General features: G+C 50.3%; 1 protein-coding gene across 1 annotated transcript; it reads right to left on the minus strand.

The window, feature by feature from the left end:
- Nucleotides 1–3984: 3984 nt before the first annotated feature.
- Nucleotides 3985–15075, minus strand: RRP9 (ribosomal RNA processing 9, U3 small nucleolar RNA binding protein). The gene is made up of 15 exons (XM_049862805.1): nt 14883–15075; nt 14516–14598; nt 11881–11990; nt 11436–11503; nt 11315–11356; nt 10965–11091; nt 10212–10336; nt 10030–10122; nt 9528–9628; nt 9309–9443; nt 9174–9236; nt 8831–8976; nt 8677–8756; nt 7971–8044; nt 3985–7833 (listed from the first exon to the last, which is right to left on the minus strand). The coding sequence occupies exons 1-15, from the start codon at nt 14967–14969 to the stop codon at nt 7740–7742; spliced, it is 1428 nt and encodes a 475-aa protein (XP_049718762.1). The 5' UTR covers nt 14970–15075; the 3' UTR covers nt 3985–7739.
- Between the last annotated feature and the right edge of the window lie 70 nt (nt 15076–15145).

The following is a 15145-nucleotide window of genomic DNA, read 5'->3' on the forward strand; positions in this document are numbered from 1 at the left end:
GAAAACACCATGGCTTTGGTCAGGCGCACCTTATCCTTAAAGTGACATCTTTGCTTTTCAACACTTTAAAGAGGTCTTTTGCAGCAGATTTGCCCAATGCAATGGGTCAATCTCTTGACTGCTGCTTCCATGGATGTTCATTGTGGACCCAAGTAAAACAAAATCCTTGACAACTTTAATCTTTTCTCTGTTTATCATGATGTTGCTTATTGGTCCAGTTGTAAGGAATTTTGTTTTATGTTGAGGTGTAATCCATACTGAAGGCTATAGCTTTCTCCGATAAGTGCCTGAAGTCCTCTTCACTTTCAGCAAGCAAAGTTGTGTCATCTGCATAACACAGGTTATTAATGAGTCTTCCTCCAATCCTGATGCCCTGTTCTTCTTCATATACTCCAGCTTCTTGGATTATTTGCTCAGGAAACCCTGGTGGCATAATGGTTAAGTGTTATGGCTGCTAACCAAGAGGTCAGCAGTTCGAATCTGCAGGTGCTTCTTGGAAACTCTATGGGGCAGTTCTACTCTGTCCTATAGGGTCGCTGTGAGTCAGAATCAACTCGACAGCAGCGGTTTTTTTTTTTTTTTTTTTTTTTTTTTTTAATACAGATTGAATAAGTATGGTGAAAGGACACAACTCTGATACATACCTTTCCTGACTTTAAACCACACAGTATTCCCTTGTTCTGTCCAAACAACTGCCTCTTGATCTATGTACAGGCTCCTCATGAACACAAGTAAGTGTTCTGGAATTTCCATTCTTTGCAATATTATCCATAATTTGTTATGATCCACACAGTGGAATGCCTTTACATAGTCAATAAAACACAGGTAAACATCTTTCTGGTACTCTCTGCTTTCAGCCAGGATCCATCTGACATTAGCAATGATATCCCTGGTTCCACGTCCTCTTCTAAATCTGGCTTAAATTTCTGGCAGTTCCCTGTCAATACACTGCTGCAGCCACTTTTGATGGATCTTCAGCAAAATTTTGCTTGCGTGTGATGTTAATGATATTGTTCGATAACTTCCAAATTCAGTTGGATCACCTTTCTTGGGAATAGGCATAAATATGGATCTCTTCCAGTTGGCTGGCCAGGTAGCTGTCTTCCACATTTCTTAGCATTGACAGTGAGCACTTTCAGCGCTGCATCTGTTTTTTGAAACATCTCAATTGGTATTCCAATTTCTGGAGCCTTGTTTTTCACCAATGCATTCAGTGCAGCTTGGACCTTATCCTTCAGTACCATTGGTTCCTAATCATATTCTACCTCTTGAAATGGTTGAACACTGACCAGTTCTTTTTGGTATAGTGACAGTGTTTATTCTTTCCATGCTGGTGTTGTCACAGGATCACAGAGCTGCAGCTTTTATATACAGTCATTAGAGTGCCATGTGGCTCATTTAGGATCTGGGGATGCCCCAAAAGTGTGCCCAAGCCAGCTCCACTCTCCCTCTTTCCCCTGTATCCAGATTTAACCTTCAAATTATCTATCCATACCATGTTAGTCTATTATTTCATTTTACTTAAATCCATAATCAAATCAGCATCTACGGAAGCAGCAGTCAAGAAATCAAACAATGTATTGCATTGTGCAAAACTTTTGCAAAAGACCTCTTTAAAGTGTTAAAAAGCCCCGTTGAGATCGGGAACCAGACAAGGATGCCCTTTATCACCACTCTTATTCAACATTGTGTTAGAGGTCCTAGCCAGAGCAATTAGGCTAGATAAAGAAATAAAGGGCGTCCAGATTGGCAAGGAAGAAGTCAAAGTATCTCTATTTGCAGATGACATGATCTTATACACAGAAAACCCTAAGGAATCCTCCAGAAAACTACTGAAACTAATAGAAGAGTTCAGCAGAGTATCGGGATACAAGATAAACATATAAAAATCACCTGGATTCCTCTACACCAACAAAAAGAACATCGAAGAGGAAATCACCAAATCAATGCCATTTACAGTAGCCCCCAAGAAGATAAAATACTTAGGGATAAATCTTACGAGAGATGTAGAAGACTTATACAAAGAAAACTACAGTACACTTCTGCGAAAAACCAAAAGAGACTTACGTAAGTGGAAAAACATACCTTGCTCATGGATAGGAAGACTTAACATTATAAAAACGTCTGTTCTACCAAAAGCGATCTATACATTTAATGCAATTCCGATCCAAATCCCAATGACATTCTTCAATGAGATGGAGAAACAAACCACCAATTTCATATGGAAGGGAAAGAGGCCCCAGATAAATAAGACATTACTGAAAAAGAAGAACAAAGTGGGAGTCCTTACTTTACCTGATATTAGAACCTATTATACCGCCACAGGAGTCAAAACAGCCTGGTACTGGTACAACAACAGATACATGGACCAATGGAACAGAATTGAGAGTCCAGATATAAATCCATCCACATATGAGCAGCTGATATTTGACAAAGGCCCCAAAACAGTTAAACAGGAAAAAGACAGTCTTTTTAACAAACGGTGCTGGCATAACTAGGTATCCACCTGCAAAAAAATGAAACAGGACCCATACCTCACTCCATGCACAAAAACTAACTCAAAATGGATCAAAGACCTAAATATAAAACCTAAAATGATAAAGATCATGGAAGAAAAAATAGGGACAACGTTAGGAGCCCTAATACATGGCATAAACAGTATAGAAAACATTATTAAGAATGCAGAAGAAAAACTAGATAACTGGGAGCTACTAAAAATCAAATGCCTATGCTCATCCAAAGACTTCACCAAAAGAGTAAAAAGACTACCTGCAGACTGGGAAAAAGTTTTTAGCTATGACATTTCCGATCAGCATCTGATCTCTAAAATCTACATGATACTGCAAAAACTCAACTACAAAAAGACAAATAACCCTATTAAAAAATGCACAAAGGATATAAATAGACACTTCACTAAAGAAGACATTCACGTAGCTAACATATACATGAGGAAATGTTCACAGTCATTAGCCATTAGAGAAATGCAGATCAAAACTACAATGAGATTTCATCTCACTCCAACAAGGCTGGCATTAATCCAAAAACACAAAATAATAAATGTTGGAGAGGCTGTGGAGACATTGGAACACTTATACACTGCTGGTGGGAATGTAGAATGGTACAACCACTTTGGAAATCAATTTGGCTCTTCCTTAAAAAGCTAGAAATGGAACTACCATACCATCCAGCAATCCCACTCCTTGGAATATATCCTAGAGAAATAATAGCCTTTACACAAACAGATATATGCACATCCATGTTTATTGCAGCACTGTTTACAATAGCAAAAACATGGAAGCAACCAAGGTGCCCACCAACTGATGAATGGATAAATAAATTATGATATATTCACACAATGGAATACTACGCATCGATAAAGAACAGTGACGCATCTGTGAAACATTTCATAACATGGAGGAAACTGGAAGGCACTATGCTGAGTGAAATTAGTCAGTTGCAAAAGGACAAATATTGTATAAGACCACTATTATAAGAACTTGAGAAATAGTTTAAACTGAGAAGAAAACATTCTTTTGTGGTTACGAGAGATGGGGAGGTAGGGAGGGTGGGAGTGGGGTATTCACTAATTAGATAGTGGATAAGAACTATCCTTAGGTGAAGGGAAAGGCAGCACACAATACAGGGGAAGTCAGCACAACTGGACTAAACCAAAAGCAAAGCAGTTTCCTGAATAAACGGAATGCTTCGAAGGCCAGCGTAGCAGGGGCAGGGGTCTGGGGACCATGGTTTCAGGGGACATCTAAGTCAATTGGCATAATAAAATCTATTAAGAAAACATTCTGCATCCCACTTTGAAGAGTCACGTCTGGGGTCTTAAACGCTAGCAAGCAGCCATCTAAAATGCATCAATTGGTCTCAACCCACCTGGATCAAAGACGAAGGAAGAACACCAAGGACACAAGATAATTATGAGCCCAAGAGACAGAAAGGGCCACATGAACCAGAGACTACATCATCCTGAGACCAGAAGAACTAGATGGTGCCCGGCTACAACCGATGACTTCCCTGACAGGGAACACAACAGAGAACCCCTGAGGGAGCAGGAGAGCAGTGGGATGCAGACATCAAATTCAAGTAAAAAGACCAGACTTAATGGTCTGACTGAGACTGGAAGGACCCCGGTGGTCATGGCCCCCAGACCTTCCATTAGCCCAGGACAGAAACCATTCCCGAAGCCAACTCTTCAGACAGGGATTGGACTGGACAATGGGTTGGAGAGGGATGCTGGTGAGGAGTGAGCTTCCTGGATCAGGTGGACACTTGAGACTATGTTGGCATCTCCTGCCTGGAGGGGAGATGAGAGCGTGGAGGGTGTTGGAAGCTGACGAAATGGACACGAAAAGAGAGAGTGGAGGGAGAGAGCGGGCTGTCTCATTAGGGGGAGAGTAATTGGGAGTGTGTAGCAAGGTGTATATGGGTTTTTGTGTGAGAGACTGACTTGACTTGTAAACTTTCACTTAAAGCACAATAAAAATTATAAAATAAATGAAGTGTTAAAAAGCAAAGATGTTACTTTAAGGATAAGGTGTGCCTGTTCCAAGCCATGGCGTTTTCAATTGCCTCAGATGCATGCAAAACCTGGACAACGAATAAGGAAGGCCAAAGAAGAATTGATGCCTTTCAATTATGGTTTTGGGGAAGAATATTGAGTATACCATGGTCTGCCAGAAGAATGAACAAGTCTGTCTTGGAAGACGTACAGCCAGAATGCTCCTTATAAGCAAGGATGGCAACACTTTGTCTCACATACTTCGGACATGTCCAAGGAGGGATCGGTCCCTGGAGAAAGACATCATGCTTGGCAAAGTAGAGGGTCAGCGATAAAGAGGAAGTCCCTCAATGAGATGGATTGATATGGCGGCTGCAACAATGGATTCAAGCATTACAATGATTGTCAGGATGGCTCAGGACCAGGCAGTGTTTCTTTCTGTTGTACATGGTGTCGCTGTGAGTCGAAACTGACTCAGCAGCACCTAACGTTATTAGTCAAAGGAGCCCTGGTTGTGCAGTGGTTAAGCACTCGGCTGCTAACTGAAGAGTCAGCAGTTTGAACCCACCAGCCACTCCTCTGGAGAAAGATGCTGTAGTCCACTTCCATAAGCATTTACAGCCTTGGAAATGCTATGAGGCAGTTCTACTCTGTCCTATAGGGTGGCTGTAAGTCAGAATTGACTTGACTGTTCCACGTGAGAGAAAACTCAAACTGTCGTAAAAGAAGGAACTGGCCAGCACGGGTACTGCTGAATCTAGAGCTTCAGGCAATACCGTCCTAGCTCACTTTCACTTTCTCCATCTGCTTCTTTCTGCTGAATCTACTCCCAGCAGACCCGACTCCCCATAGTGCCAGGACTACTGTCAGCAGTTCCCACCTCACCCTCACAGAGCTACTTCCCAAAAGTTCCAAACAAAAGTCCCAAATTGAGTCCAACTAGACTATCTAGATTCATGTGCCCACCCCTCATCAGTCACCATGGGTATGGAAAACGATACTTCAATTGGATGGGGGAGAGTCAGCATCCCAGAGCTACATGGCTACATACGTTAGAAAACATCTGGCAGTAAGCTCATTGCCTATTCGGCTTCCCTCATATCTACTAGACATTGCAAATGTTAACGAGTCCTCAGCTGGGCTCTTGATCTCCCCCAACCTGTCCTCTCCCTCAGTCTCTGTCCCCTTACCCTGCTTTCTCTCTCCAGAACACTCATCATCTGAATTTGTATTGTTCGCCGGCTTGTTTGATTACTTCGTCTCCTCCACCAGTGTAAGTTCCTTCAATGCCTCGTTCATTTCATTATCCTCGTGGCTGACAGCAGGATCTGGGGTATCACTGGAACCGTTACGGATTGAATTGTGGTCCCCAGATATATGTGTTGTAAATCCTAACCCTGATACCTGTGGTAACAACCCTGTTTGGGAGTGTGTTTTATTATGTTAATACAGCAGAAATAGTATAGGGTGTGTCTTTGAGTCACTTCTGAGATATAAAAGGAGCAGATTAAGCAAACAGAGGTTGGGGAAGATAGATGCCATGCCACCACATGAAGATCACCAAGGAGCAAAGGAACAGAAGTTGTCCCAGCCCAGGTCTTAGAGCAGCCTGACAGTCAATCCCCAAACCTAGACCAGCCAAGATCAGCAAAGCCCCAACCCACAGCTGACTGCAAAAGCATGAGTAGGCTAAGCTGAGACCAAAAGAAATGCTCAGCTGACCTATAGGCTCGGGGGCAGAAACAGTTTTAAGCTAGTGAGTTTTGGAATGGTTACAGAGCAACAGCCAGCTGACGCAGGGGCCCTACCTCCACCTCAGAGCTGAGCGGAAGGCACGCCCTCATGAGACAGCCAGACGTGCGTCAAGGCAGAGGGGTGGTGAAGGGTCCCAGAACAGACTGAAGGCACCTTGATCGCTGATGCTGCCACTGCTCAAGAACCCAACTACAGCAAGAAAGTCCCAGGTGGCCAAGGCTGGGCAGAAGAGAAATCTAATGAGAGAAATCACTTTTGGTTTGAATTCCAAGGATGTTCATTTTCAGGATTTAATTTCTCCCTGGGAATATACTGATAGGAAAGGGTTCACATATTCAGGGCATTTCAGTGTTGCTTACAATGTTATTCAGGCTATTTTTAAGCCATCCTTGAGCTCAACAGATAACCTCCAGAGATCTAGAGGACATAATGTGGCTGAGCCCAATTTGAGGCAGGACACTGGGAGTGAATTTTATCAATATCTTCTGACCCATTTCAAGATTTTCAGGGGCTCTGTCTGAACCTGGCCCCTCTGGACCCAGGAAGGTGCATACAGAAGCTTGTCTTTCTGAAGGGGAGGCCTCCTGAGCAGAGGAGCAAGACAGAAGCTAGTGGTTTCCTCCCCTGAGGGAAGCCTGCCACCCCTTGAGAACCACAGGCTCAGCTATGCGTTTCCATGGCTTAAGAGATGAAAACACTGGGGAAGGTTAGGGCAGGCCCCTGCATAGCTCCTTCTCATCCTTCCTCTGAGAAAGGGGTTTCATTACACTTCTACATCTCAGTCCACCTCTCTACCTCCTCACTGGCCCCACCCACAGCAAGAGAGATTTACCCAAATCAGGGAAAAACAGCACTCATTTACCTAGCAGGGGCACTGCCGTGACAAACGATGCGGTCTGCCTGTCATTGGGACCAAGGGTAGAACTCTCCCCAACTGTGACCCTCATCTGCATACAACAGGCCCACTAGTGCAGGGTCCCACCTCCAACTCCTGACCCCCACCTCAGGGGCAGTCTGCCCCTTCAGCTTCTTGACCTGGTCTAGCGGGGAAGTCAGGGTAGCCCGGCCTGCAGGTCTGGCAGTCTTCAGTTCAGCCTGCATACCCAAAAGCAGCCCTTACACAAAATTGGATACCTATATTCATGGCTTCCTGGCTGAGGGTGGCGGTTTCTGACGTCTACCAGGTGGGTGGGGAGCTGGCCTGATAAGGTTGTAAAAGATACTGGCGGACCAGGGACCGGGAGCCAGCTGAGGTCTCCGTCCCCAGGTTTCCTGGAGAAGGATACAGCCCTCAAGCCAGCAGAGCAGCAGAGCTGAAAGGCTGTTGGAGTCTTGTCCTTCCCCAGGCCTCTCCCAAACTGTGGTCCCTGTCCCCACCAAAGAAACTGCAGGAGACAGGGCCCAAAAGGGAAGGCTTTTAATACAAAGAGGGTGGGGCACAGCCTGGGAAGGATTAAATAAAAAAGGGAGAGTGTCACGAGCCAGCAGCTAGGGGCACGGAGGCCCTGCGGAGAGGGATGATACAGATGGAGTTCCTAGCCTCTTTGATCCGCCACCATCGGCCGAGTCTGTGGGGGGCAAGAGGCACAGCTCAGGCCCAGGCAGCCCCAGCCGCCTCTCTACCTGGGCACCACCCCCATTCCCACCCAGCCACCCAGGCAGCACCACCTCGCCCCTCACCCTCTCCTCGAGGGGCACCACCCACCTGTGCTCCTGCCCCACCCCAGCCACCAGGAAGTCCCCTGCGGTGGAGAACTTGAGGCTGTTGATAAAGCCCACCTGAGGAGAGGGAGGGACACAGGGAAAGAGGTGAGAATTGAGAACGGAGCCCTTGCCAGAGCCCCAGAATCACAGTCTGTCCAGCACCTACCCGGCCTCCACACTCGTGAGATGGGGGTGAGACAGCAAGTTTGTGAGGATTAAGGAGACCGTGTGCACTGGGTGTGCCCAGGGCGTGCCCGGGGTCTGGCTCCTGGTTGTGCGGGACTGAAGGCCCCATGTCTACCTCAGGCCCGGGCCCTGCACTCTCAGCAGCTTCCACTGACTGAGCCTGCGCCTCCCCGTCCCCAGTCACCCAAGTGCCAACACAGTCACGTCCGCTCTAGCCTGGCTCTCGATCTGGTGCCAGCCGTGCAGTATCAATCACTGCACTAGACCCCCGTGCCTCTGCCCAGGCTGTGCCCGGCCTTGCAGCCCAGACCTAGAGCAGGGAGGGGGAGGAGGAGAGGAAGAAGGGAGGGCTGCTGCAAGCCCTGAGCTAGGAGTTGGACAGACGGAGAAGTCACAGCTGGCCCTGCCCTGAAGAGGCTCCGTCTGGCAGCAAGGACAGTAAAGAGCTAATTCCAAGGCCCATGAACTCCAGGGCCTCAAGAGTGAGGCAAGGACAGGCTAAGCACTCAATACCCACTCACCAGGGGGATGTCGCAGAGGTGGTCCAGCCGCCGGAAGCCCTCCCCGCATTGCCAGAGCCGCACGCAGGAGCTGTGCGAGCCTGGGGACAGAAGACAGTGAGCACCACCTGCACCAGTCCCCCGCGACCTTCACCCTGCCACACAAGGCACCCACCTGTGGCCACGAGGTCTGTGTTGAGCAGGGCGGCCACCGAGGACACCCAGAAGGGCTGCTCCAGGCCCGGCTCCCCCCGCAGCCCATGGGCCTCACGCTGCAGGGCAAGTGGCCGCTTCTTGGAGAGGCCCCACAAGGCCACAGAGCTGTGGGCAGAGTGCAGTGGTGAGGGGCCCGGAGGAGGGCGAAAAGGCCAGCTGTGGGATGCAGACAGTCACCCAAGCCCTCTGGGTCCTTCTCTATGGAAAGGGGTTAAACCGGCTCCCACACAGGGCTGCCAGAAACCCTATGGGGGCAAGCGCCCAGGAGCAGTGGTAGGAGACGGCAGAAAGGCAGCTCTCACCCGTCGTCTGCGCCCGACACCATGTGCTCCTCGTTGATGAGCTGGATGCAGTCGATGGAGCCCCTGGAGAAAGGGGCTGTGAGGGGCGTGCCCAGGCCCACCCCACAGCCCCATCTGGCACACAGGCCGCCTTACTGGTGGCCATAGAAGACAAGCTGGGACTCCTCAGGGATCTTCCACACCCGCACGGTCCCATCCCGGCCTCCAGCTGTCACACAGCACTCCCGGCTCAGTGCATCTAGTGCAGCCACTGCATCCTGGTGCCCGAAGCTGAAAGCAGGACAAACACATACAATCAGGGCCACGCCTGGGCAGGCACACACATGCACACACCCTCTCCCTGAGCACACTCACAGCGTCTCCACGTAGGAGTTCTCCGCCACGTTCCACACCTTCACAGAACGGTCATGGGATGTGCTATAGAGCTGGTGAGTGCCTCTGCGGAACGCCAGCCCCTGAGGGTGCACAGAGAAAGGGCCAGGGCTTAGTGAAAAAGGGGGGCCTGGTCTACAGCAGGTAAGACCTGGGAGGCCTTCCTGTAAACCACATCATGTGGCACAGGAAGCCAGCCCCCGCAGAGAGCCCTGTGTGGCCCTGTCTAGAGTCAGGGACATGTCCATATGCTCTCTGCAGGCTCTCTCCAGCCGCAAACTTCTCAGAGAGGCCCTTCCTGACCGCCGCACAAACTCAACTCGGTCTCCCCCGGCTCTCCCGACCCTTTCCCACCGTTTACTTCCCTTATAGCACCACTCATCACACTAGAGTGTAAGTCCCACCTCATCCCCCCTGCTCCCCAGGCCTGGCCCCCTCCGCAGGTGTTCGCTGACTCTGTACTTTAGGAAGCCAGGCTCCTCACCGACACGGCATCCCGGTGTCCTGTGAAGGTATACAGGTGCCGGCAGCTCTCAGCCTCCCAGATAAGGATGAGCTTGCTGCGGTCGCCTGAGGCCTGTGGGAATAAGGACAATGGCCACAGGTACCCACTGTGCACCCAGACCGCCCAACCGCCCGCCTGTCCCGGGGACAGCCCTGGCTTACAAGGTACTTGCCATCGGAGGAGATAGCCATGCAGAGAATGTGGCTACTGTGGCCTAGCGGCTGTCCCTCAGCACTCTTCTTAGCTCGAGGAATCACATGCAGCTTCCGTCCACTCTCCCTGCTCCCTGCCATGGGAAGAGGACAGGCTAGCGTGATGGGGGCAAGGGCTGCTGGCAACCTCCCTCAAGGGGCAGCATGGGGCCACGGAAAAGTCCCGGACTTGGGGAGAAGACCTGGCTCAGCCACGGGGAGCCCCTGGCAAGCCGCCTGTTTCCTCATCTGTCAGGTGGAGGCAATAATTCTACAAGGCAGCATGAGCCCCAAAAAAGAGAAGGACCATGGAAGTGCTTTGGGACTGATGATGAGTTCTTTCTGTTACCATCACGGTGGGTGAGGAAAGAGTCTGCTGCCAAAGGGTGGGGACCCAGGAGGACCAGGAACTCAGCCCAAGACTATAATAGGCCTCAAATGTCCTCCGGTCCACCTGCCCACCTGCAACACCAACTCCCAGTAAACTGTCGTCTGCCTCTGCTCAGCCCTCTCCAGGGGCAGAAAGTTTATGATGGCCAGTGCTGGACAGAGCCTCCACTGCCACCCAGAAAGCACCTCGTTCTCTGGGAGCATGCCTGCCTCCAGAGAGTTCCCCCACCAGGGCTCAGTTTTCCCTGACTTCTCCCTCCCTCCTTCCCAAACCAGCCCTTTCTGACAACCCTTGCAGGGTGGGGGGGCACCCCCACCCAGGCACTCACTCACACTTAATGATGGTGCAGTCCTTGGCGGCAGAGAAAATGGCTGAGTCATCGGGGGTGATGACCAAACAGGTGATAGAGAGCTGGTGGCCCCGCAAGACCTGAATTTCGGCCGCGGCTGGGGCCTGGATCTGGACAGGAAGGAGCTGGGTCATTCTTTCCCACCCAACCCAGCCAGAAGGAAATCAGACCCAAGGCTTTGAGAACCAGACTCTCACCTGGCCTGGCCTGCCCAAGTGCCCACCATGTGACAAAGCAAAGAGCCCCTGAGCCACCAACTGGGTCATCTGCCCACCAACCCAGGTTGGGCCCCCCAACTCCCTCTAACCTTACCCGAGTATCTTGCCCACTCACCTCCTTTGCCACCAACTTCTGAAGCCTGCCCCTCTGCTCAAGCTGCATGGAGGAGACAGGCATGAGACCCCAGGAGCAGGACCAGCCCCTCTCCCCTCCCACCCCTACTGTCCATACTCACCACATCCTCCTTTAGCCGCCCTGCCACCTGGTCCTCCTCAAACGCACAGGCCTCAGCCTTCTCCTCCTCTGTCCAGAATAGATCGGACCAAGTAGGCCAAAGCCAAGACACTATTTCTCCCTTCCCATCCCTACCCCACCAAACCCCCGTGCTGTGCCCCAAACTCATGCTGCTTTAGGCAGAGAAAAGGGAAGGCTGGATGGTCTCCAGCTCACCCCCTGCCTTTGCTTATCAGACCAGTCTGAAGACCCCCACAGACCTAGCCCACCCCAAAAAGGGCCCTTAGAGCTCCTGGCCAGCCGCCACAGGGCAGCCAGCACCACCAGCCCCGGCAGCTCACCGGGTACCTGCAACTATCACCCATTAGTAGCTGGGGCTGCATCAGTAGGCAACAGGCAGGCTTAGCCACAGGCCCTGCACCTCACCTGCTCACCCACAGACTCACCTTGCTGCTTGAGCTGCTCAAGGTAGAGCTTGGCCAAGCGCAGCTTCTTCTCCTGCACGGTCTCCTCCAGCTCCTCTTCCTCCTCCTCCTCAGTCCTCCTTGGAGCCAGGCTGTGGGCAGGAGGTGGCTGGGTCTGAGGCAGCTCATACCACCCCTCTGGCCTCTGAGACCATGCCTATTCACAATGTTCCCAGGCGCTTGGGGCCCTGACCCCCAATCCCTGCTAGCCCTCCTGGCCAATGGTCACATGTGAAGAAAACTGAAGGACATGTTACCAAACTGGAAGGGCCTGCCCAGTGGCCAGCACGAGTGAAAACAGATCCAACACCCAAAGAGATCATGGTGAAATCACTCAACTCTGAGAGAAAGAGAAGATTAGACAAGCTTCCAGAGAAAACTTAGGTAATTAATGTACCTAAGGTCAGGGGCCAAAACGGCTTCAGCCATCTCAACAGCATCACTGAGAACAAGACAAACGAGCCCCACAGTCTGAAAGGAAACGCTGGAATGCTGCACCCAATTATACCATCAATGACAAATAAAGGCACTGTCAGACGTGCAAACAGTCACAAAATTGGTCCTTTCCCCTCTTTCAAGAATGGAGGGTGTGCTCCCCAAACAAGGGGCTAAATAATAACGAGGGAAGCACGGTGTACAGGACATCCAACAAGGATGTGCTGAAATGACAGATCCCAGAATGACAACCAGCCCCAGACATAGAGGACAGCCAGTCCAGCTTGGATCTGAGGACCCAACAGGCAGACACACACGCTGGGGCTCCACCCCAGCTACCTCGGCACTACCCTTACCACTGCCCTTGGCTTAGCCTGACCTTATGCTGGTGAAGTGCCTGCTTTCCCTTCTATGCCCCACTCCCTGGACCAGCTGAGGGCACTCACGCCACTCCAAGACCAGTCCCACTTTAACCTGCTCCCAGGAGCTGGAGGTGGGTCATGGGAGCTCAGAAGCAGAAAATCCAGGGCAGCCTGCTCCCTCTGACCACACGCCTGTAGATATCTAGTCCCTGTCAGGCGACCCTAGGCTGTTTCCCAGGACTCTCTCATGATCTCGTTCAGGACTTCCTCAAAAGGGGCCTCGAAAACTCTCAGGGAAGCCATGGCCAGACCAAGCCCCAGAGACCATTCAGTGCCTGTGGCAGCAAGCTTTCTGCCAAGAGTGCTGGTGCTACCTTGCCCTGACACAGCTAGTGTTGGGACTTCCACTCAGTTTATCCAAACAAATCAATCTATTGTTAGGGATTCATACATAGATTGTAGAACTCTATAAAAAAAAAATTGTGAAAGTATACGTTATACGATTCCATTCACGTGACATTCTAGAAAAAGCAAAACTCTAAGGACAGTGGTTAACAGGGGCCGGGGCTAGGGGAAAGGCTTGATTACAAAGGAGCACAGAGGGATTCTGGGGAGGGGGGTGAAAAAATCATTTGCTCTTTTCATCATGGTGATATTTACATGGATGTATACACCTATCAAAACTAGCCAAGCTGTACATTAAAAAAAAAAAGGGTAAATATTATTCTCTGTAAATTATACCCTAATAAAAAAAATTTTTTGTTTAATTATCAGTTTAAGGAACGGCAGTTAGGGTTTCCAAGGTCTGCAAATCCTCCAGTTCTTAATCTAATTGGTGGGTGCATGAATGTTCACCATTTTATCATCACTCTCTATAGTACAAATACGTTTTCATCACTCTTACGTATCTAATACGTTTCACAATACACTTAAGAAACATTTAAACATGTTTAGTGCAGGATCTGTCACTGATCCACACACAAAAAACTTAAAATTAAAGAAACCATGTTAAGTATTTTCATGAGCAGATTAAAGCCAACACATGCTCAATTTCAGAAGCAGAATTTCTGAGGCCAACGCATAAGGAAGGCTACAGGATTCCCCAGAGCTCCCCATCCCACAAAATCAGGCCTGACACCTCGTTCCCATGTGAAACCCTGCACCATGCTCCGCTCCATTACCTGCTGAATGAGGGAGGCATTCTAAACCCTCCACAATCAGACACACCACCAGTCTCTGCCCACCCTCCATTCTGGCACACTTACACCCCAGACTTTTCTTTGATCCCTGAATGCTTACCCCACCTCTCCACGGAGGACCCCTCATCTCTCCAGGCTCTATTTAAACGCCCCCCCCCCGCCGCCATGTTCCCAGGACACAGAGCTGTGATACACACATCCACTGCAGCCCATTCCTTCGTTACCTGCCTGATTTTCTCTGTTCTGCAACAATGAGGCCAGTATTGAGTGGGAGAAACACAAGTAGTTGTGAAAGTGTGGGAAAACAAAATGAAGCACCAGCGAGCATTTCTTGCATCTCTTTCCCCTTGCCAGTCAGTCCAGCTCTGTGCTCAGCTTCCTGCCATAAGCCAGGGAGGTCTCAGTGATCTCCCATTGAAGCCAGGGGTCCTCCCCACAAGGAGATCCCACAGAGACAGGAAATTAGACTCCTCAGGACCAGAAATTGAAGGAAAGAGTCCCAAGCTGAGAGCCAAGAACCAGAGTCCTGGGTCCTAGCCCCAGCTCTGCCCCAGCTGAGTATTATGTCCATGCATCGTAGGCCTCAACTTTCATTCCACGAGATGGAAGATAAAAACTCACCTCTCGCTCTCAGAATCACTGGAGATTTCCTCATTCATCTTTCCGCCACCCTTGGCCTTGTCCCTGGCCCCAGCAGAATCGGCCTGAAAATTACAAGATCCTTTCTTTGGCCAGGGGTCCCAATCATCCCGACACTAACGAAGGCCCTATTCCCGTCCCTCGAGTGCCCCAGGACTGGGAGAGGTGATGGCTGCGGCTCAAGCGCAAGGATTTTCAGGCCTTGGTTTACAGGAAGAGGGGAGAAGCTGACTCCCGCCAAGGTCCCAGGAGCGGGGCTGGGGAGAAGACCCAGGCCCAGGTCTCCTGCATGGGAAGACGATGGTCCCACCAGCAGGGCTGACACGGACGGCGGAAGCGCCAGGCTCACCTTCCGCCGCCGCCTGCCGGCCCCTGAACCGGCGCCGATTCCCGAGGCCGGCTTTCCCCGCTTGCGAGCCGCCACTGTCGCCGACATGCTGCCCAAAATACCTGTAGCCCAGAGTCTAGAGGACTCACGTGGCGGCTAAACCGCTGCGGTCCTGCAAGACTCTGCACTCTGATAGGTTCCCATAGCCAAAGGGCCCCGCCTCCCACAGCTTCATTGGGTCCTTTATCGGCTCTGTCTCGCCCCCAAGCACCCATAGGACAGGC

This window comes from Elephas maximus, chromosome 20 (genome assembly GCF_024166365.1).
Source record: "Elephas maximus indicus isolate mEleMax1 chromosome 20, mEleMax1 primary haplotype, whole genome shotgun sequence".
Classification (NCBI taxonomy): Eukaryota; Metazoa; Chordata; class Mammalia; order Proboscidea; family Elephantidae; genus Elephas; species Elephas maximus.